This window comes from Canis lupus, chromosome 9 (assembly GCF_003254725.2).
Source record: "Canis lupus dingo isolate Sandy chromosome 9, ASM325472v2, whole genome shotgun sequence".
NCBI classification, from domain to species: Eukaryota; Metazoa; Chordata; class Mammalia; order Carnivora; family Canidae; genus Canis; species Canis lupus.
Window position 1 is genome coordinate 22,424,822 of NC_064251.1, and position 24,206 is coordinate 22,449,027.

Below are 24,206 nucleotides of genomic sequence, written 5' to 3' on the forward strand. Positions count from 1 at the left end.
ATCCCAGAACCCTGGGATCATGACCTGAGCTGAAGGCACCTAACCAACTGAGCCACCCAGGTGCCCCCTACCTATCTTTGTTTACATGGGCCCTCCACTCTGGACATAGCCCCCAGCTCTCACTGGTGTTTTTCCATGTCTACTCCCATTTCCTTGCCCCTCTCTGAGTGACTTCCCTTCTCTCTCCTTTTTCAAATACACTACTTGGCCAGGAGTTGGCTTTGGTCTCAGAGGCATTGGGGTACAGTGGATAGGCTTTGGACTCAGACAGAGCTGGGTTTGAGACCCAGCTGTGTATCTTCCCACCCTAGGGCCACCCATCCCTATCCTGTCGGGGCTTTGAATCCCACTGTCCTCCTTTTCCACATGAGTGGAATGGAGTTTCCTTTTCCTCCTTGTCCTTCTACTCGGACATGAGATCCAGTCCTTCCTCTGTTATGTGAATTGGTGTTTGTGCCAAGCATTAGAGTTTAGTGGATTTTGCTGGAGGTCTCGCAGACACTGTGGAGTGGGACTGCATGCCACAGCACAGACCCTCATCTTCTTTCTGGTGTCTGTCTTCCTCACTCCTGCAACTCTCTCTCCTTCACCCTTTGCTTCCATGATTGTCCTGGGAACTTGGAGTTCCTCTCCCCTTTCTCCCTCTGGTGTCTTGCCAGCCAACAACTTCCAGGCACTTGGGGTCCCATCTTCTACCACAAGAACTTAATGTATTTTTTTCAAGCATAAACAGTTCTCTTTGCAAGAGGAATTCTGGTGGCAAGATATAGATGCTCCTACACCTTAGAGGCTTTCAAACCCACCTAGAGACCTCGTTTAACACAGGTGGCTGGGCCCCACCCTCAGAATTTCTGATTCAGTTGGTCTGAGGTAGATCTGAGGAATTGCATCTCTAACATGTTCCTGAATGTTACAGGAGGCCACACTTTGAGAACCTACTGCTATGCCTTATTACAATAACAATTATTTTATAATTTCTTGGGTAAGGATTAAGTGGACAAATTAATGCCAACCACCCAGCACAGTGCCTAGTACTTGCAGAGATTCAACAAATGCTGGTTATGATTTTGAAGGCTGGTCTGGTGAGTCTCATTCCATGTAGTTGGTAATGCCATCATAACCTCCTTCCTTCTGTTGCCATTGTCTTCTCTAAATAGTTACTCCAGACAAAGGAATGGGAATTTATGTGACATATTTCAGGGAACAGGGCTGCATGGCGTTTCCTCTTCCCTGGTCTTCTGCCAACACTTCTAGTAATAGATTAAAAAAAAAAATAAGACAGGGCAGCCCCGGTGACACAGTGGTTTAGCGCCGCCTGCAGCCCAGGGCATGATCCGGAGACCCTGGATTGAGTCCCATGTCAGGCTCTCTGCATAGTGCCTGCTTCTCTCTCTGCCTGTGTCTCTGCCTCTCTCTCTCTCTCTCTGTCTCTATGAATAAATAAAGTCTTTAAAAAAATTAAAGCAAAAAGAAAAAAATAAGACAAGTACTTATACCCTAATATTATTTTGAGAAGATTAATGAGTAAACAGTGGCTCTCTGACCCCACATATTAAACATGAAGTATGTGAACCCATGGATATATTGTAGGCAGGACTGAACACCACTGGTTTTGCCTATTGCTTTCTTTTTTTTAAAGATTCATTTGTTTTATTTTTAAAAAGATTTTATTTATTCATGACACACACACACACACACACACACACACACAGAGTCACAGACAGGCAGATAAAGAAGCAGGCTCCATGCAGGGAGTCCGATGTGGATTCAATCCCGGGACTCCAGGGTCACGCCTTGGGCTGAAGGCAGGTGCTCAACTGCTGAGCCACCCAGGTGTCTCAAGATTCATTTATTTTGAGAGAGAGAGAGAGAGAGAATCTTAAGCAGGTTCCACACTCAGCATGGAGCCCGACTTGGGGCTCGATTTCATGACCCTGAGATCATGACCGAAGCCAAAATCAAGAGTCGGACACCACCTGAGTCACCCAGACACCCCTTGCCTATTGCTTTCTTAAGGAACGCCCAAGGCTTCTAAAATTGGAGACATCTGCTCCAGTTTCCCCCTCTCCCAACCCACCAGCTTAGCTCATCCCAGAGCTGCAGAGTGTCACTTCTCAAGAGAGCTGATTCACACTGCTTCTTGTCTCTGAGGTCCAAAAGTGAGCCCTCCATTGCAGAAAGTGAAAGTAGAGCCTGTTCTAGCCTATTTACCCCTGTCCTTTGAACAAACAATCATGGAACTCCTGACATGTCTGTAATGTGGAGCAGTGATAAATGAAGGAAGGATCCAGAGATGGTCAAGATAGAGTGTCTGTCTCATGGAGATTGTCATGACACTGATGTCCTTTTCTGAGAGTGGGGTCCTCATGTCTCTCTTTCTTACTAGCATCCAGCTGAAAAGATGCCCCTGATTCTTAGGCTTTCTGTCTGTGTCTCCCCTGGGTGGGAAGGTGATACAGGTTTAGAAACCTCAGAGGTTCTGTTTCCTGACTCCTTGGATCTATACTACTGCCTGTATCTTTGCGGCTTCTGGCACCCACACATTTCCTCCTTGGGGCCAGCATCTGCCCACAGGGAATGTTCTCATTAAAAGGAATAGCTGCTGCCCCACGGAACTCCAGCCTTTCTCAGGGCCTGAGAAGGCAGGGGGTGCCACGGGCAAGGCCATTGACAGCATAGGGGCAGGTGCTGTGGTCTCCTGGCAGCCCCACCCTGGTAATGAGGGCCCAGGCACCGAGCTGATCCTTTGAAGATGTGTCCTAAAGCTCTCCCCTGGTGGTCAATGATAGGAGCCCAGTGTCCTGCTTTAGCCAAATGACTAGCTTGGCCTCTTTTATGAGGAAAGGAACTTCTTATTGGAAACCAAATTATAAATTAATTAGCAGCTTCCTCTGGGGCTGAGTATGAACATCAACACCACCCCGTGATGACTTTCTAGCATGAACCCCCTCATTCCAGGGGGTATAAAAAGGCCTGAGCCTTGGGGTCTGTAGACACTGGTAATCCAGGTGGCTGCAGCTGAAGAGAAAGGGCCTTCCCGACATGACATCCAACTGTTCACCAGCTTTCATCAAGAGCTGCCAGCGGCCCTCCTCTGTCTGTTCCAGCAGCATGAGCTGCCGGCCCGAGCTGTGCCTGGGTTATATCTGCCAGCCCATGACATGCGTGCCTTCTGTCTGCATGCCCACTACCTACCGGCCTGCCAGCTGCCTCTCCAAGACCTACCTATCCAGCTCCTGCTGGCCTAGCAGCTGCCGGCCAACGAGTGGCATCTCCAGCTCCTCGGGGACCTGCAGCTGGTACTGTGAAGGCTCCTTCAATGGCAACGAGAAAGAGACCATGCAGTTCCTGAATGACCGCCTGGCCAGCTACCTGGAGAAGGTGCGCCAGCTGGAGCGGGAGAACGCGGAGCTGGAGAGCAAGATTCAAGAGGCCTGTCGGTCTCAAGTGCCCACCATGTGTCCCGACTACCAGTCTTATTTCAGGACCATTGAGGAGCTCCAGCAGAAGGTGAGGGCAATCAGTGAACAGACTCACAGGTCAGGCAACCAGAAGAGTTAGTGTTCCAGATATGAATCGTGTTAATTAAGCCACATTTGGGGAAAAGAGACTTCCCTAGGGCATAGGATTATCTCATTATTTGGGCATTCAGCCCTTCCTTAACATGGAGGAGGTGTGGGATCTAGTCTCTGTTCTACCACTGCATGACTTTAGGAGGGCTCTTCCTTTCTCTAGACCTCAGTTTCCTCATCTGTAAAGTGGGGGTGATAAGGGTTCTCACCTAGTGGGGCTGTCAAGAGGATTCCACAAGTTGATGCAGGTCAAGTGTTTAACACAGCCTCTGGTATCTGGTGAGTTTTCAGTAGATGCTAGTGCTTGTTAAGGACCTGTCTGTCCCATGAATGACTTTGGACGAGATTCTTAACTTCCACATTGCTCGTTGCAACCAAATGGAGCATTTGTATTTATGAAGACCTAGGTGCTTAAAAACTAAATCCTATGTGCTCCAAGGACTAGCAGTTCACCAAAATATTCCCCAGGGCTCCAGGGGAACGGGGCTTCTTCAGAGATGGCTACCAGGCTACTGAGCCCCGTCAGCTACCGGCTTCTCATTTGGGTTCTTTTTCCTTTTTCTGGTCCTGGATTAACCCCCTCTTGTGCCTCGGCCCCCAGGTTCTGTGCACCAAGGCAGAGAATGCCAGGATGGTCGTGCACATTGATAATGCCAAGCTGGCTGCAGATGACTTCAGGACCAAGTGAGTTTGGCCAGGGGATGGAGGCACCCCCTGTCCCTGCACATCTTTGGGGCAGATTTTCATTAGTTTCTGAGAGGGCTGGAGAAGCGCCAGTGGCTCCAGGGCTTCCCTGAATTCTATGTTCAGCTTCAGTCCTCAGTTATGACCCTGTCCTTGCACAGGTATGAGACAGAGGTGGCCATGCGGCAGTTGGTGGAGGCTGACACCAATGGCCTTCGCAGGATACTGGATGAGCTGACCCTGTGCAAGGCGGACCTGGAGGCCCAGGTGGAGTCCCTGAAGGAGGAGCTGCTGTGTCTCAAGAAAAACCATGAAGAGGTGAGCCCTTAAGTCAAGTTGACTTGGCCCTGGGAAGCAGAGCGGGAAGAATGTGAGGTTTTGGGTTGGATAGACATGGGTTGAAATTCCCAGGGGTGCCATGTACTGTTTCTATGAATTGCCCAATTTATTGAAACTTCCTAAGCTTTCTTGTCTGTGCTAGAGCAGCACCATCACACAGAATGCTGTGAGCTTTAATGCAGGCCATGAGCATGAAACACCTGTCACTTGGTCTGTGCTCAGAGGCACGAGCAACCTTCTCTTCTGCGTTGTGGTCTTGTGTGTGACTGCCAGGCTTGCAGTGACTGCACATGTTTTTCTCATGGGAGCCATATTCTGGGAGTAGAGTGGTGCCTGCAGACCAGAGGGGGTCATGTTCCAGAACTTGCATTGAATGGCCTGTCCATCTCTGTGAGTCTGGGCTGCTGGGGGTGACCCGCATTTCTTCCAAAGGAGGGCCAAGTGCAGTGGTTTTCTTTTTTCTGTCCTCACCGTTCTTCTTCTACTCTTTTGTTTGTACATAATATACTTAATTCAAAAGCCATTGCTCAACCTTCTATTTTCTGATACCTCCCCCTCATCTCCTGCAGGTCCTTAGAGAGAAATTCCTCTACCCTGGGCATCTGTGTGCTGCAAAGCCCACCAGAGCCCTGGGGTCTTGCCCCTCCTTCTCTGGGTTGACTCTCAACCTCTTGACTTGGGATTTGAAAGAACAAGTGCCTCTGAATCCTGGCTGGGTTTCCTTAGGCTTCAATGTAAAGTAATAATCAGTCACCAGATACTCACTGAATACCCTGAGGTGGCTGACTCATCCTACTTAAATCAGAGAACTAGAAACCGCTCTAATGAGGTGTTATCACACACTCTGGGCAGCCTCTGAGACAACTTTCTCTCCTTGGCAGTCAAGCCTGGGGAGGTGCCTGCGCTCACTCAGGCCTCGCATCTGCCGGATGAACACAGGCTGGGAGGGTGGCTGGGAATACAGGGTTGCAGGCTTCCCTCTTTAGCTCAAGGAGAGCCAACAAATCCTGATGATAGTCTTGGCTTCTGCCAAAGTGACAGGAGGTGTGATGGAGTGCTTTTGCCTTTGCGAGGGTGTCCGGCTGGAACCCAAAGACCAGAGGGATGTTGCAGAGTGGACTGCGTTCCCCAAAGAGCCCCTCTAACGTAGACATCTTAGCATCTTCTGTTCCATCATTTTATGTCTCCCTTGGGTTGTGAGCAGACCATGTGACTTCATGCCTTGTGCCTTTTCAGGAAGTCAGTGCCCTCCGATGCCAGCTGGGGGACCGCCTTAACATTGAGGTAGACGCTGCACCCCCTGTGGACCTAAACAGGATGCTGGAGGAGATGCGGTGTCAGTATGAGACTGTGGTGGAGACCAACCTCAGGGACGTGGAGGAATGGTTCAACACACAGGTGAGCCTCTTGCAGGTGGGCCGGGCTCCCTAGTGTCCCTGAGAATGGACTCCTGCCCTTCTTCTGTCTTCCTCATTGCAGATGGAGGAGCTTAATCAACAGGTGGCCACAAGCTCTGAGCAGCTTCAGAGCTACCAGTCGGACATCATTGATCTGAGACGCACGGTCAACACACTGGAGATCGAGCTCCAGGCCCAGCACAGCCTGGTGGGTGCTGTTGGGTGGCCTCTGGATCCCAGGTGGCATTGCGCTTGGGTGCATCCAGGAGGGAGGAGGAGGCCCAGATTCAGCCACCACGGATGCTTACTCAGCTAATATCTTCTAGGGGGAGGTTTCTCCCCAGACCCAGCACAGAGATCAAAGGGGCACGTCTCAAATCTGACATGGGTTGGGTGGGCACTGTCGAACACAACTCTCCAGGAAGGCTTGTTATCTGCTTGGTCTGTCATTCCAAACCCATGCTTCCTATTGGAGTTTTAACACTTCCTAATCTCAGGTTCCTCTCTGGATGAGTGAAATCAGAGCCTCTGGAGGTGGGGCCTGGGCACAAGGATTTTTTAAAAGGCTCTCATGTGACTTTAACTGGCAGCCAGGGCTTAAGGTCACAGATCTAAATGATGCCATACGGGACAAACCTGATAAACCTCAGATACAAAGTCTAAAGACAGACAGAGGCTGAAGAAGGAATAAGGGGTTTAGGATCACATGGACCTGGGTTCAAATTCTAGTCTTGCGACCCATCAGCTGCTTAAACTTGAATAAGTCATTCAGCCTTTCTGGACTTAGTTTCCACAGTGACTTAGATAGGGAGGGGTCATTCCCAACCCCAAAGAGACACTGGCCTTTCTTGGTTCTTTCTGGACCAGGAAAATAGGTCTACTCTTCAGGTATTTGGTCTTTCCCTTTGCCTTAGAGGGACTCTCTGGAAAACACCCTGGCAGAGACTGAGGCACGTTACAGCTCCCAGCTGGCCCAGATGCAGTGCATGATCACCAACGTGGAGTCCCAGCTGGCTGAGATCCGCTGTGACCTGGAGCGGCAGAACCAGGAGTATAAGGTGCTGCTGGACGTCAAGGCCCGGCTGGAGTGTGAGATCAACACGTACCGAGGCCTGCTGGAGAGCGAGGATTGCAAGTGAGTGGGCCTGGCTGAGTCTGTACAGGTGTGTGCAAGGGTTGGAGGAGGCTATGGGCAGCAACTGAGGCTATGCAGGAGACAGAACCCTGTCATGATTAAGAAGTAGTTGGGAAGCTGGTGTGATCCAAAGAAAGTCAGGTGGGTGTTCCTGCTGCCATCCCAAACCTGGCCTTTCCGTGTTAGCAAACTCTTTCCAAGGGCTCCCCATGTGCTGGGCACCATGGGGGATGTGGGGATAGATGGTGACAAGTCATCTGCTCTCAGGTTGTTTCCATCTGTTTAGCGAGACAGAAAAGAAACTGGAGATCATACTTGGGGGGAAGGTTCTTTATACTTGGGAGGACAAAGGAGTAGCTTAATGTGATTGAGTTGCAGTGGGAAGGAAGACAGGAGAGGTCAGGGGGGCCCATTCCTGGAGAACCATGAAGGCTGTGCTGGGGCGGAATGGCCGCATTTCATAGGCAATTGAGAAGGAAATGATAGACTTTGTTTAACTGCCTATCTCCCCACTGAGATGGTAAACCCCTAGAACTCAGAGATATTATTGATTATTTTTATCTCCTGCACCTGGCACATAGTAAATGCTCAGTAAACGTTTCTTCACTGAGTCAGTGAAAGCTCAAAGCTGCTCTTCAGGAAGATGGGCCACAGGAAGGACAGAGTAGAGGGAGGAGGATTCAGACAAGGGAAGTGTTCAGGAGGCCCTGGCCATGGTCGGAAGCTGGATGGCGCAGGTAGGCTCCACAGAGCCTGGTGGTCACCTAGACGCAGGACACACCTTGGGACACCTGTGGACACCTGGTGGGCTGATTACCATTGTAGGCAGTTTCTTATTCTGCATTCAGTCCTGCTTTCCTGTCATTTGGTCTCACCCTCTGTGGCAAGAGTTGCAAAGTCAAATGCTTTTCAAGGAGCAGGCTGTGAATGCACATGAGTGACATGGGTCATTGTGGGAGCTGGGGAGAACCAGAGGGCTATGCCTAGTCCAGTGAGGGCGCTGCCCCTCTCAGGACCATTTCTAACATGTGAGATACAGCTCCAGTATTATTGGATCTTTTGATCGCTCAAGAGAAGTTGGGAACCTGGATGTTTTTTAAATATTAAATTCTTCTGATTTTTACATATTTTTTTAACAAATTAAAGAAAACACACACACACAAAAACCACAGTGCCAGCTATACAAAACAGATTTCAGGCTGGATGTGGTCCTTAGGTGCCTGTCCAGTTTCTGGGTTCTTTGGCTCTCATCTATTGTCCAGTGTGTTGTTTCTGGTTTTGAGCCCACACCTGTCAGTCTCTGAGATCATCCTTTCCCCTTTTGCCATGTATTCCTTCTGTATTAATTACTTAGTTCATCTTATTCAACACATTCTTATTATGGGCCTGCTCCAGGCCAGGTTGGCAGGGTGTGCATATGTGCATGGCTGTGACCTCACTGTTTAATGGGGAGATGGACCATAACAGGATAATCACGCATCACTCTGGGAGGAGGCACATGGTACCACTGGGGGACTTGATACAGAGAGATCAGGGAGGGCTTCCAGGAGGATGTGACAGTTGTGTGGAAGGAAGCTGCACTTTGTCATGGCCCACGTGGAGCCATTGAAAGTTTTAGGCAGGGAGGGGCACGCTTATATTTGTGTTTGTAGAAGTTGGCTCAGGCCATGAAGTTGATGGTGGTTAGGAGGGGCAAGAGAGGGGCTGGGGATGATAGAGGTGGACTAAGGAGCTGGGTGGAGAAGGTGAGCAGTGGGCAAGTTTGAGAGCCATCTGGCGGGGCAGAACTGCCGCACCTGTTGCTGAGTTGGATTTTTTTCTAACCTTGTCACATGTACCTTTCTTCCACAGGTTGCCCTCTAACCCATGCTCCACTCCCACCTGTCCCCCTTGTGCACCTTCCCCCAGTGTGTCCCGCACCATCTGTGTGCCCCGCACTGTCTGTGTGCCTTGCATGCCCTGCCCTCCGGGCCGCTACTGAAGTCCCTCAGCATTGGTGGATCTCGGAGAGACTGGGGCTGGGTAGCTGGAGCGTCGCCCAGCAGCGTCTGACCACCACCATCAGGGGCCTGCGAGGAAGCCCTCCAGCAGCAGCGCTGGGCAGTGGGCTGTGAGCAATACGCTCTGATCTGCAGGGGGTGCCCTGGGCCCCTCTTCTTACAAATTGCCTCTTGCTTCCACCTGCCAATTGCTCTCTTTGCTGATGTTTCTGGTTGTCTATGCCGCCTCATGTTGTCTATGCTTAGTTAACTGACAAATAAAGCCTCATCCAGGGGCCCTGCAAGCATAGCCTTCTCTGTTTGTATCTTTGTTGCTGTATCCACCAGCCAGTTCTACTCAGCTGGGGTCAAGAGGAACGTGGTCAAATTCTATATTTATTTTTATGCCCCTCTGCTTCCACAGAAGCTTGGGGGTCACTCGCTAGAAAGGCCCACATGCCATAAACTAGTTAAAGGCAATCCAGGCAATCAGTCTGGAGCCAAGTAATAAAAGAATAAAGAGAAGAGGGAGATAATTATGCCAGAAATCCAAGCCAAACTACTGTAATTGAGAATAATACTGTTATAACCCCACACCTCTACCTCATTACAACTGCCACAATGGGATCATTCATTCATTCATTCATTCATTCAAAAAATCATGAAAGACTCCTAACTCTGGGAAACAAACTAGGGGTGGTGGAAGGGGAGGTGGGCGGGGGGGTGGGGTGACTGGGTGAGGGGCACTGAGGTGGGCACTTGACGGGATGAGCACTGGGTGTTATTCTATATGTTGGCAAATTGAACAACAATAAAAAATAAATTTATATAAAAAAATCTTCACTGATGGCCTCCTACATGCAGATTCGGCCTTAGGGGCTGGCTAAACCCCAGGTAGTCCTTCAGATATTTTTTTAAGTGCCCCGTTTGCACCTTGCAACAATATGTGAGAAAGGTACCTTTATTTTCTCTTTGTAAATGAGAAAACTGAGACACAGAGAGGTTAAGAAACTTGCTCAAGGTCACACAACTAGCAAGTGGGTAACCCAGGACTCAGTATAGGCAGTTATGAAGCAATTTGCAATTCTGATCCTCATATTTGCAAACTACAGCTGGGTGCAGGAGCTACAGAAAAAATGCAAGTGATCTCCACTGTCCAGTTGCTTATGACTAGAGAGGGGGCTGAGGCCAGTGTAGGTAAGTCCTCATCCTTCCTCAAAAAGGGATAGATAACAATAACAACAATAATAATGACCACTTACTGAGCACTTAGTGCACCTGGTACTGTGCTGAGCACATTACATAAACCAGCAGCTTGCACAACCACCATGTAAGGTAGGAATCGTGTCCATTTTAGCGGAGGATGGATTAGTCAGTTGCCCAAAGTTACATGCAAGGACAAAGGTTTGAACAGGCCCAGCTGCTTCCACTGAAGCATTTATTCTGACCACTCTGCTAGCAGCCAAATTTCTACCTAAAAAGAGCACACACTCACAAAGACTGAGAGAAAGCACTAGCCTGGGGAGAGCAGGAAAGCCTTCATGCAGCTGGTGGCATTTGAGATGGGCCTGAGAGTCTACCAAGCGAAGGAGAGGTAGACGTGTGTGTGGCCTGCCTGGGAGCAGGGGTGGTGCTCAAGAGACCTTGAGTGGCCTTGGAGCAGCAGGTCTGCCTGTGGAATACTGGTGGGAATAAAGCTTATGTGGTAGGAAGTTATCAGACCATGGTGGGAGGCGGGGCTTGGATACTCCACAAAGAGCCTGGACTCTATCTTGAAGACAGGGGGAGGGCTGCTGTAGGTTCTGAGCCCAATGATGGCATAGCCAGAGTAGTATTTTAGGACATTTCGCCAAGGGGTGCCAAAAGGATGGCTGAGGGGCAGGGGGGAAGCTGATACAAGTGTGTGGAAGGAGCTAATGGGACTTCAACTCAGGTTGTGACAGTAGGAAGGTCAATGTGAGAGGTTCAGTAAAGGACCCGACTTGGCAAGACTGGTCATGGCAGATTAAGAGGAGAGAGTCAGAAATGGAATCTCATACACCTTCCTGAACCTCAACCTTCAAACATGCTGTTCTTCCTTAATGAGCTGAGATGATGTTTCTATTAAAGATCTCCTCTCTGGACTTGCCAAGAAATGACGAGAGATGGATTGGCTCCTGAAGCTGCCTGGGGCTCTCGGACATGATTCTGCATGCAGGTCTGGCAGGCAGGGCCGTGAGTCTGACAGGAGACACAAACACACTGCTTAGCCAGCTGTGGTTCTTGAGTGTGGAGGTGAGGGTAACATTTCAGCGAGCTGGAATACCAAGGCTGAGGAGCTTCTGGCCAACTGGATATTCTCATAACTGAGTATAAACCAGTGGTCCTTCCTGACTTCAGTCCCTGTGCAAATTTGCCTAGAATGTGCTTAGCTTGATAAACCCAATAGATGGAACAGAACAAGATCTTATTTCTAAAATCCTCGGCCTGTTCTGTCCAATATGGTAGCTAAAAATTACAAATTGGCTATTGAATTTTAAATTTTTTTTAAAGATTTATTTATTCATGAGAGAGAGAGAGAGAGAGAGAGAGAGAGGCAGAGACACAGGCAGATAGAGAAGCAAGCTCCATGCAGGGAACCTGATGTGGGACTCGATCCTGGACCCTGGGATCATGCCCTGAGTCAAAGGCAGATGCTCAACCACTGAGCCACCCAGGCATCCCTGAATTTTTTTTTTTTTTTTTATTTATTTATGATAGTCACACAGAGAGAGAGAGAGAGAGAGAGGCAGAGACATAGGCAGAAGGAGAAGCAGGCTCCATGCACCGGGAGCCCGACGTGGGATTCGATCCCGGGTCTCCAGGATCGCGCCCTGGGCCAAAGGCAGGCGCCAAACCGCTGCGCCACCCAGGGATCCCTCCCTGAATTTTTAATTAAATAAAATTGATAATTCAGTTCCTCAGGTACACTAGCCACATTTCAAGTGCTCAATATCTAAATGTGGCTAGGGGTACCATACTGGATAGTGCAGTTGTAGAATATTTCCATTATTCTAGAAAGTTCTATTCTCTAGCACTGTCCTAAACTGTCAGAATCATAAGCAGCCTTCCAGATGATCTGACCCAGGTTCTTCCACGTACAGATGGGGAGCTTAAGGGCCAGAGAGTTGGAAAGATGTGTTCACATACAACCAACAGGTGGGGATCAAAGTAAGTGTCCTGATGCCAAGTCTACCAGGTCTCTCTGAGGTCTTTATATTTTCTTCAAATACAAGGTTTATTATTATTTCAGGCCAATAAGTATTTTTCCTTTCTCCTCCTTTCATGTCCCCTAAGAACAGAAACATTTTCTCTGAGATGCTAAAACTCCATACTGGAACTATAGTTCGCCTTTAAAAAAATAACTGGAAACCACCAAACTCAGAATCTCCTTATCCTTGGAGCACGAGGCTCAGTAAGAGCACAGACCTCAGGCTGTGACCAGAGCTGTAGCGATCACATAGGGGTTGCAGGCCAGGAGTCCAGGCCCCTGGACCCTTTGGGGCTTCTGTAGGCTCCTTTTCCCTCAGATATACTGTCCAATTCAACGGGGTCCCTGTTTCCACCCTGGTGTCATCTGACTTGCCAAGACCTGTCTGGCCACCCAAATGCCTGTTAAAGCTTTTTATGTGATACCAAGCCTCACAGCTCAGGGCCAGGAGCGCTGCCCCCTCTGCTGGACATGGATGGACACCATCTTCTGTGTTTGGATGGTACGTCTAAGCTAGAGAGGTTGCGAGCTATCCTACAGCCTTGCCCATGTCTATTTTTGGTGGATGACAAAGCCTTGGCTGTAGACCTTGGGAAATATTTATGCCCACCAGCACCAGGACCTCCTGGAACATGGACCCAGTGCTACACATATTAGGATTCCCAGAGGAACTCTGTCCTCATATCAAAGCATTTGGATTTAATTAACTCCAGTTTAATAGGAAAACTTACCCAGGACCACAGTAAAGTAATAAAATGTCTGGCTTATTTGATGTTTGGGAGAAACTCCCACAGGTAGCAGGATCCTCCTGGAGTGGGGACTGGAAAAGCAAGGATGTGTGTTTCAAAGATGTGACTTTCCCTGAGGCCATTAAGGAGACTGGTGCACAGCCTTGGGCCTGCCTCTCGATGTCTTAGAGCAAGGCCTCCTTCTTGGGGTGGGAGTGAGGGCCCATCGAGGCAGAGCTGGGTTCAGGGAAGCTTCCAGAGAGAAAGGCCCAGCTGCCAGACGCACTGACTGGGAGAATCACCAGGATAGTTTGTGGACTGAATTACACTGAATGGTACTCTCCCTAGGATATTGGGAAAACTTTAGCAATATGGTTAGAAAAGGAGATGCCAGGTGATAACTGGGAACATTGTGAACAACAAAACAATTCTTTTCTTGTGTTTCATAGATTTTAGCATATGTATGCAATGATCTCATTCTTGCTGAAAATAGAAGTTTCCTAAGATCATTTGAATTTTATCTTTTTGAACAATTGGTTAAGATCAATTTATTTCCCAAAAGTCTTCTCCTTAAGCCCTAAGTAAGTAACCAAATACATCACTGAACCTTTTGCCATAATAGGAAACCATCAGCACTTGGGCTTCAGAAAACCAGTGCTGGGATCCCAGTCCTGCTGCCACTAGCTGTGCGATTGTGGCGGGCCTCCTAACCCCCGAGCATTGCAGTCTCCTTCTCCCTGTGGAAAGGGAGGTGAGTCTACCTCCTTTACAGGATCAGTGGGACAGAACGCATCTCAACTGTCCATCTTGATGTCTGGTATATCCTAAGTGCTCGATTAATGTTGGTTAAAAAAAATCTCTGTTGGTAACATTCTCCCTGTCTTGTGACTTCTCCCAGTGACTATGGTAGCTGAGTCACTTTTCAGAGCCATTTCACACCCAAGTTTCAGAAAGAACAGGAGTAGCAGCACCAGCGATGTCAACCACCTTTGCTTTGCTCTGAGGTTAAAAAGTATCTGGAAGGACTCCTGGTCTTGGCCTAAATGCATTGGTAAAGAGGAGGGTCCAGTGTCTAGAGTCCAGTGTCTACTTCTGGAGTTACCTGGGTGAGGCCCTTCCCTTGCCCCAGACCTCTGGCTTCCAGGACGGGCTAACAGTCCCCCCACTGGCTCTGAGGGATCCAATTTTTAGGCCTCATTCATTGTGCTGCATAGAGCAGGGTTGGCAAGCTACAGCTCACAGGTCACCTCCAGCTGCTGCCTGTTTTGGTAGATAAAATTTTATTGGAACACAGCCCTACCCATTCACTTCCATACTATCTAGGTCTGCCCTGTGCCACAACAGTGAAGTTGTGTAGCTGTAGTGCAAACAGCCTGTATGGACTGCAAAGACTGAAATAGTTACCATTTGGCCTTTTAATAAGAAAGATTTGGTGTAAAGAGAATGTGCTGGAGTCAGGAACCCTGGGCTGAATTCCAAACCCTGTGGTTGACTTGCTCTGAGCCCCTGAGGAGCCCACAGCCCCTTTTGTTTCCAGCTGAATCATGAAGGGGCTGAAGTCACTCTAATTTCCTTTAGTTCCAACACCTTTGCACCCCTCTATTCTATTGCCTGGCCTCTCTGGGCCTCTGGCGCTGAGACTAGAGGCCCCCATGCCCAGTGAACTCTACCTCTCTACCCCTTTGAGAGATCTATTGCATCTTCAAAGCCGTGCATCTTTCCAGGGAAACGCCAGATGGTCACTCGGGGAACAGAGCTTAACTTCTCCAAAGAAATAACCTGAAACCTCCATTTTAGCAACAAAGGGCAGTGACAAGGAGTGCAGTTCGCCCTCTCTTATTTGAAGTGGCGAGCTCTTATGGAGACTGCTCACTGCCTAATTGCTGTTCTGCACGACAGGGCTGGGTCTTCACTGTCACTGTAACTGGCTGTGATCCAGCTACTGATTGGCAGCATGGAGGAGCCCAGATCCGGGCCGATTTAGAGCAGCAGAACCAAGTACTAGGTGCTGCTGGACGTCAAGACGCGGCTGGAGGGTGAGATAGCCACATACTGGAACTTTTTGGAGAGGGAGGATTGCGAGTATGTATGAGGCCCAGGAGGGTCCTCACTTCTAAGTGCTAGTGTTCTTAATATCTCCAGGATGCTGATGCATGCATTGCGACCATTCTACATCACACACCTGCTCAGAGCACTTGTACTCCTTCCTTCTCAGCCATGGGTGCCTACCTGTCCCGGCAGACACTTGGCCTTTGCTTCCTCAGGGTGCCCAACTGCTCTCATGTGCTCTCATGCCTGACTCTTAATTTTGCTTCTTTCATTTTAGTCAGTGACCTTGGGCCATAAGCAGGGTGAGGAAGAAGGAGGAATATATGTGGCTGGCATATTTATGATACACTGGGCACTTTGTATTCCTTCACTAAAGCCATGCTACATTATAAGGCCTACCTTAACTTTTATAAAAAAAAAACCAAATATCACTTTTCTTTAATTAAAAAAGAAGAAAATATGACTGGACCCCAATTCTCTCCTATCAGGCCTAGAGTCAATTTTGGTTGTGCCATAGCTGAAGGAGTATGTGGGGCTCTAGGGAGTCCCATTTTGTAGGCAAGGAAACTGAGTCTCAGAGAACTCACGTGGCAGTCAAGTATTTGGAGCGTGTGTGTGATAAGATCAGCAAAGTGTGAACAGAAGACCTGATCTTCTCTGATGAGCCCTGTTGTCTCTCTTCCCACAGATTTCAGCATTAATTCCTCTAAGACTTAATTAACAAGCTGTGTGGTTAACATTACTGTCCTTATTATTGCAGACGAAGATATAAGGGCTCAAAGAATGTAATTTGCTCCGGGGCCTGAGCTAGTAAGGCAGGAAGGGCAGAGACTGAAGCCAGGTCTGCCTTTACTTAGCTGCTGCACTCTGAGACTTCTGTGCTGGAGGATGGACCATCTCTGTGTGTCTGGGTTGCAGAACGTCTTCGATCCACATGCCTCTCCCTCAGGCAAGGACATCCTGTGACTTGTATCCCATGAGCCTCCCATAGCACCTCCTTCTTGAGCCGACCCTGTGCACCCACCAGAGGCTGCCGGGGCAGCAGTGGGTCCTGTACATGGGGCAGTGGGGATCCTCCTGTCTCCACAGATGAGAGGGATGCAGGAAGTCAGACACTTACCTATGGCTGATGCCCACTTACAAGTGGCTCATCTCTGAGGTGGGGCGTCCCTGCGGCTCTGCAGCTTCTGTGTTTTGACTTTCAAATATTCTTAGTGGGGCCACTTTTCTTCTGTAGCACTTGGGGAGCTGCGTCTCTCTTCTGGATCCTGGTCAATAAATTAAATGCATAAATTATTAAGTGATGTTGCCTATTGAGTGTGTCTACCATTGTCAGGTTGTTTCATTAAATTACAGTGGTCATGGGTGCAGTGTATTGTAAACTATGGCTGTGGCTCATTAATGGTCTGTGAAGTCATTTTAGTGGATTTTGATCAGCCCAATAGAGAGAGAGAGAGAAAGAAGATAGAGAGAGAGAGAACAGAATAGAAAATAATCTGTATGTGTGTGTTGGGTTGCAAAATGTGCAGTATAATTCTTACTTGGGTTGTGCTCAAGAGTTCAAGCGCATGGTCTGTTCCAGACCTTGCTTTTCAATGGGGAACCGGGCACCTGAAGAACTGGCTGACTTGCTTTGGGCCCCCTAGCTAGTGAGGGGCAGTGCTAGGAGCAGAGACTGTCTAGAAACACCCCTTCCTTAAATGAGAACAAATTCCCAGCCCCAGAGACGCCTGAGTGGCTCAGTGGTTGAGCATCTGCCTTCAGCAGATGGAGTCCTGGAATTGAGCCCCACATTGGGTTCCCTGTGAGGAGCCTGCTTTTCCCTCTGCCTATGCCTCTGCCTTTCTCTCTGTGTTTTTCATGGATAAATGAATAAAATCTAAAAAAAAAAAAGATCCCCAGTCTTGCCTTGTCAGCCCTAGAAGGAGGCTCTCCTGGGGCGATATAATTTGGTTCTGCCTTCTGGGTCACCTGTCCTTAGGGACTGTCACTAAGTACTACAGCAAGGACTTGGGAGCCTTCTCTCATTCAGAAAATGGTCAATAGTGAATAAAAGACCCCAGATTCCCTGTCACTGGGTGGAGGATGGGTGGTTGAGAGGGAATTCAGCTCCATGTTGATGACAGCAAAAAGGATCAATGGATCATGAGTTTAGATGACCGAGCTCACAGCCTGCTTGTGGGACATAAAGACCTGTCTTAATCTCATGGTTCTATGAGAAAAGTGATCTTATCTGAGACCTTCTACTTCTGGTTCCTGTTTCCCTCTGTTTGCTGGACACCATATCCAGCCCCTGGGCTTCCAGGAGCTCCTTCCCAGATGCTAGGTCAAGGAGGATCTGAGCCCTTGAAGTGCTTCTTTTCTTTCTGTGAATGCCCCTCCTCTGCAGGTGCTAAAGGTGTTGGATGGGTGGCCACGTAGCACAGGGTGTGGCTCTACCTTCACAGACTTCAATCACATACCAGATTCAACATTTTAATCCTGGCATTCACTAGAAAGGTGCCTGAGAGCATGAGAGGGTAGATTCCTTACAGAGCCCAACTGGCTGGGAGCTCTTTCTCCCAGACCTCTGATGGCTGTGGGGGAGACCTGTGAACAAACTTCTTACCGATTCTGTCATGAAGTATATGGATAGTTCTACTAAACGGGATAAATAAACACTAGACAAAGACAAGTTAGGAGAGAACTTGCTTTTCAGAATGTTTTAGATTTCAGAATTGCAGATAAGGCCTTATGGCCTTGTCCTGCTTTATTAGAAGTAGTTTCATTAGCAACTGAACTCTGCTTTCAGGGTGTGAATCCTCCCAAATAACTCCCAGGGCAGATTTTATAACCTTCACTCTCCACAGGAGAAAATGCAAGCTCCATGGCTTCAAAACCTTAGCAGAGCCAGAACCTGCACCTGTGCAACTCCAAAGTGCTGGTTTTCAAATGCCACAATGGTTTTCCCATTTTCTTTTTCCTTGTTCTTCTAAGTCACTGCTTCTTAGCCTTGACTGCACACTGGACCCAGCTGGGAAGATTTAAAAAATACTTATGTCTGAAGAAGAACAAAGTGGGAGACATGACAACCCTTGATTCCAGGTTATATTATAAAGCTGTAGACAAAAACAGCATGGCACTGGGATAAAAATAGACACACAGACCAATGGAACAGAATCAAGAACCCAGAGCTAAGTCTACGTATATACAGCCAATTAATATTTGACAATGCAGCCAAGAATACTCAATGGAGAAAAGATAATCTCTTCCATAAATGGTCTGAGAAAACATGGCCATTCACCCATCTCTTATACCACTCACCAACATTAACCCAAAATGGATTAAAGACTTAAATGTAAGACCTGACCCATAAAACTCCCTGAAGAAAATATGGGGAAAAATGGGTCTTGGGACAATTTCTTGGATATGACGCATAAAGCACAAACAACAAAATAAAAAATAAACAAATGGGACTACACCAAAAAGCTAGCATATATCCATGTATTTATAAGCCATTATGATTTTTGTTTTTCTCAAAACACTAAGCTTTTTAAAGGGGTTGGTGGCAATGGCTGGAGACCCTGAAGGGGAAGGGAACTGACATTGATTCAGCGCCTACCATGTGCTAGTAGCCATTATGTTAGGAATTCGGTCTTCCTGGCATCCTTCACTCTTACCAGTAGCCCTCAGTGTAAATATCATTGTAAATGTTCATAGGAGAAAACAGATGCATTTAAAGGTTATGTAACTTAGTGGAGGTCAGGCAGCTCAGAAATCAAAGTTTGGGTATTTTCTATTCCCACTGCTTTGAAAATTATTGTGTATTTTGGTCCATGCCCCCGGTTCCTGGCACAGAACTCCTAAAACCCTCATAATTTTCTAAGTGATAAGAACACTAGGAACATCTTTTGTTCTAGTATTTGGTTTTTAACTCAATTCCTGACACAGAGCTCTCAAATCCTTTGGGATTTCCTGGGTGCTAGGAATGTCTTTTGTTCTAATGAAGCCACTCTTGGTGGGCTCCTGGTTGGTGGCTGGTCACCACAAAGACCAAGCTATGATTAGAATCTTGGCATTTTTTACCTCATTGCCCATCCTCTGGGAAGGGGAGAGGGACTGGAGACTGGGCTAATGATAGATCATGCCTACATGATAATGCCTCCATAAAAATCCCCAAAGTACAGTATTCACAGAGCTTTTGGGTTGGTGAACATGTGGAGGTGCAAGTAGTATGGCTTGTTCAGAGAGAGTTCTGCATCTCTTCCCACTATCTTGCCCTATGTGTCTCTTTAACAGGCTATTCATCTGAGTCCTTTATCATATCCTTTATAATAGACTGGTAAATATAAATGTTTCCCTGAGTTCTATGAACCATTATAGCAAATTGTGAAACCCAAGGAAGGGGTCATGGGAACCCTGATGTATAGCCAGTCATTCAGAAGTACAGGTGACAACCTGGACTTGTGATCAGTATCTGAAGTAGGAGCAGTCTTGTGGGACTAAGCCCTTACCTTGTGGGATCTGATGCTAAATCCAAGTAGATAACGTCAGAATTAAATGGAATTATAGGACAGCCAGCTGGTGTCACAGAGAATTGCTTGGTGTACAGAATAAACGGTTGTGGAGGAAAAGTAGATTCTGCTCTTGGGCCATCAACAGGATAATGGGAAAAAATATGATGACATGTCTGCAGGCCTCAGAATGAGTGTGGCACCACCCCAATATTCCACTGTGGTGCCTTGTCACAAATGTCTCCCTCACTCTAAGTCAGGAACTCTGTCTTTTGTAGCTGCACTCCCAGTGTCTAAGGTATGTCACTGTAAAAGGAAAACAACATCGATAAGTGAATAAACTTTGTGGATTATGGGGCTGCATCTAAGAAACCTGATGGTAAAATTCTAATTTTAGTGTGCCTTTTCCATTTGTCAAAGCCTCAAGAGTTGCATACCTAGAATAATAAATTGATTATTTCTTACTATTATTATTTATTACTCTTCTGTCAAGAATCTTCATGATTTTCTTGACCTACAATTTTCTCTGGCACCATTATCTAACACTTAAGAGACATGGCATTATAAGCTCCATACACAGGAGCTGTCTTTAACCTTTGCATCCAACGTTACATGATGGATAATGTTCCTTTTTTTCTTTTTTTAAAGATTTTATTTATTTATTCATGAGAGACACACAGAGAGAGAGAAAGAGGCAGAGACACAGGCAGAGGGAGAAGCAGGGTCCATACAGGGAGCCCGACATGGGACTTGATCCCAGGTCTCCAGGATCATACGCTGGGCTGAAGGCGGCGCTAAACCACTGAGCCACCCAGGCTGCCAGATAATGTTCCTATACAAGACTTGAACTCTTGGATGCTCCATGACATAGAAAGGTAGGCTGTGGGTTAGGCACAATTTCTGGGTGCTAGCCTACAAGTCCACACCTTTCCCTCCCACTGGTTGAGATACATCCATCTGTAACAACACCATGTTTGAAAATAACATCTCAAGGCCGCAGCTTTGGCTTTCTGTCTGTAGTAGGTTTCCTGCCTCTAGAGACTGGTATTTCTAAAGTTTTATTGACCCTACAGTCAGAATCAGTGAGAGAACTTTGTACACACAGGTGAGTGAAGGAGAGCTAAAGGCTCCCGTCTCTCACTCTGTTTTCACCACTTCTTGTCACTAAATCTGGCTCATATTTCGTCATCAAGGGCCATAAGGACTCTTCTCAAAAGGTCAGGAAGAAAGGCAGTCTTACGTAAGAGGGCAGGCATTCTCACCCTACACTAACCTCTTTTGAGAAAAATGCAAGTCAGTGAACCAAGCAACTTTACAAAGAGACTTGCAACATCAGTGTCATTATGCAAAACGGCAGACTCAGTAGAAGCCCTCACCAGGACTGTGAGGAAGCTTCAGTAGAGAGGTGCGTCACCCAGACATAGAAAGCCACAGCACTGCTGGGGATTTACCCCAAAGATACAGATGCAATGAAATGCCGGGACACCTGCACCCCGATGTTTATAGCAGCAATGTCCACAATAGCCAAACTGTGGAAGGAGCCTTGGTGTCCAACGAAAGATGAATGGATAAAGAAGATGTGGTTTATGTATACGATGGAATATTCCTCAGCCATTAGAAACGACAAATACCCACCATTTGCTTCAACGTGGATGGAACTGGAGGGTATTATGCTGAGTGAAATAAGTCAATTGGAGAAGGACAAACATTATATGTTCTCATTCATTTGGGGAATATAAATAATAGTGAAAAGGAATAGAAGGGAAGGGAGAAGAAATGGGTAGGAAATATCAGAAAGGGAGACAGAACATAAAGACTCCTAACTCTGGGAAACCAACAAGGGGTGGTGGAAGGGGAGGAGGGCGGGGGGTGGGGGTGAATGGGTGACGGGCACTGAGGGGGGCACTTGACGGGATGAGCACTGGGTGTTATTCTGTATGTTGGCAAATTGAACACCAATAAAAAATAAATTTATTAAAAAAATAAATTTATTATTTTTTTTTAAAAAAACCTTGAAGCTCTTCAAATGTCTACAATACCTAGGTTATGCAAACCTTTAACTTGAGGTCTGGAATGATGTCCATTCCAAGTAGCTTCATTAAATTGTGATGATGAAATAAGACAATGCTTGTCAGTTGCTTGGTGCCCATCATATAGTAAGTGCTCAATAAATACTAGTTTCATAAAAAAACAAACAAAAAACAAAAACAAAAACAAGCAAGCCACGGCAGTGACATTATGAAGTAACAAGTGTTGTGTGTTTTGAGATGGAAGAAATTATGAGTTTTAGCTAATGGACTGAATCTTGCCAGTCCATTGACTGGCAAGTCCAATAGACTTGAATAAGGCCGAAAGATAGGTTCTACTTAGTGAATCAAATGAAATGACTTTATAAGTCTAGTTCTCTGATTTATTGAGAAGCTTGTTGCTACGTGATGAGGCAGAGGAGGGTAACAAAGGGATGTTTGAAGATGTAACCTATGCAGATTGCACCCAGAGGCCTCTGAAGGATGAGATGGCCTTGCCTGGTGATGTCTTCTAATTATGATGTCTATAAAGAGTTATTCATTGATGAGCTCTGAGTAAACTTTAGGACAGAGATGACCACTAGTTACCTTTCTTGGGAAACCCAATCTGGGCAGAAGTCTCAAATTCTGTATTGCTTCTTGATAGAAGTCCAACAGCTTATGTTTCACAGATACGTATCTGGTCCCTGTAGAAATGTCTGTTCAGCTTTTGCTCAATGCTCAGAGGACTGGAAAATATTCATTTTCACAAAGATATAGTTATAACCACTTTGGGGGGGATCTTACTCCACATTAGGTTTATTTTTAGTCCTAGGGGACAAACTATCTCCTGCCACAAATTTTGAGAGAAAACTTTTGGGAACTTAGTATTCAGCTGTCTTGGTTTCCCGGTACCAAGAGCTAGTGGGGTGTGGGATATAGTATAATAATTTGGAGATGGAATTTTCTCTTGAGCATCTTTCTGAATGGTCCTTAGAGAAACCCTGCTGCCCCCTTGCATTGATATTCCAACATTTGTGTTTTCTGAGATGCAAAGAATATTATTAAATGTTAGATTCTTGTTTTATCTCTTAATTTCAACTTCTTGTCCAGTTTCTAGACCTTATAGTTTTTCCTAGTTCTGGCAGTGACACAGTTGTTCTCCTATTGGGGACTGGGAAGGAGGGATGTGGTGGTGGTAAGGTGAAGAGAACAAGAGTAGGCTCTGGAGTCTAAAGACGCTGAAACTGAGAACAGGCTTTGCAACTTCATAATGGGGTAGATCGTAGAAAAACAACTTCATGTCTCTAATCTTCAATGTCTTCTTTATTTCTTTTGTAAAATTAAGAATATCCACTTTACAGAATGGTAGGATTAAACAATATTTTTGATAAATCCCCTAACACATACGGTAAGTGCTCAGTGAAGAACCTTAGAATCAAGGAAGTAAGGTAGGAAAAACTCCCCCATACTGACTCTGATAATACTGACTCTGATAACTCAGTGTCCATTGAGTTTCATGGCCAAGTTCTTATTTGGGATTAAAAAAAGATTATTGTTAATTTTTATTTGTTTCTAGCTTATTGAACTCACCTTTCCTGGTCCAGATCAGGCAAGGTTCAGGGTCACCCTCAACTGATGAGATTCTCAGACAACCTATTTAAAACATCCATGGCTACCCAAGTTTGGGTTGCTTCTTTCTGGGCAGAAACTATATCAGGATTAAGTAACTTTATGGCATGTGTGTGGCACAGTGCTTGGCACATAGGATGTGCCAGGAGATGTGTGCTGAATGAATGGACTTATCAAAGTTTTATTGACCCTAAAACTGAGTTTGAGGGGCACCTACGTGGCTCAGTAGGTTACACGGTATGCTTTCCTCTCCAATTATGATCCCAGGGCTCTAAGATTGAGCCCCATTTTGGGCTTCCTACTCAGCAGGGAGTCTGCTTCTTCCCCAGTTTATGCTCTCTCTCTTTCAAATAAATAAGTAAACAAAATCTTAAAGAAACCCCTTAGTTTGAAAAACAGAAAACTAAAGAAGAAATGTGAAAATTTTGATAATCAAAACCTATAGCATCTATCAGCAAAGAAGCAGTCTCTTCCCTGAATAGGGAAGGCTGGGTTAGTTTTAGCCCAGGTGAGCACCACTGTGGTCAGAGGGGTTTATCTCTTCTGACACTTCAATGACCAACAGGAACAGTCATGACTTCAGTGTGGGCACATCAACAAGGAGGCCAACTATAGTCAAGGAATAAACCTCTGATGGCTAAAAGGATTTTGTTCTTTGAAAAAATAATAAAAAGCTTCTGACTTTCTATTAACAGACAGCTTAATATCAAAAAGCAAAGGGCACCTCAACTTCATCAACATTCCTTTAATGAGGCAAGGAACTCTTAATGGTAAACTCAACAGCTGAGTAACAGGATGACGGTACAACAATAGGTAGAGAATCAAGGCCCTGAGGTCAAAGCATGGAGCCAACACCCACCTGGGATGGGGTATAAAAGGCCCAGGAGGATAGGGGATTGTCACACTCAGTGGCTTGGCCTTCCCAGCTGCTCTGAACCTTCTGTGCACCCTCAGCCCAACACC

General features: G+C 46.7%; 1 protein-coding gene across 1 annotated transcript; it reads left to right on the forward strand.

The window, feature by feature from the left end:
- The first annotated feature begins 3,042 nt into the window (after nucleotides 1-3,042).
- KRT32 (keratin 32) lies at nucleotides 3,043-9,373 on the forward strand. Its single transcript, XM_025440576.3, has 7 exons — nucleotides 3,043-3,510; nucleotides 4,174-4,256; nucleotides 4,418-4,574; nucleotides 5,832-5,993; nucleotides 6,075-6,200; nucleotides 6,907-7,127; nucleotides 8,979-9,373. The coding sequence occupies exons 1-7, from the start codon at nucleotides 3,043-3,045 to the stop codon at nucleotides 9,106-9,108; spliced, it is 1,347 nt and encodes a 448-aa protein (XP_025296361.1). The 3' UTR covers nucleotides 9,109-9,373.
- Nucleotides 9,374-24,206: the final 14,833 nt, after the last annotated feature.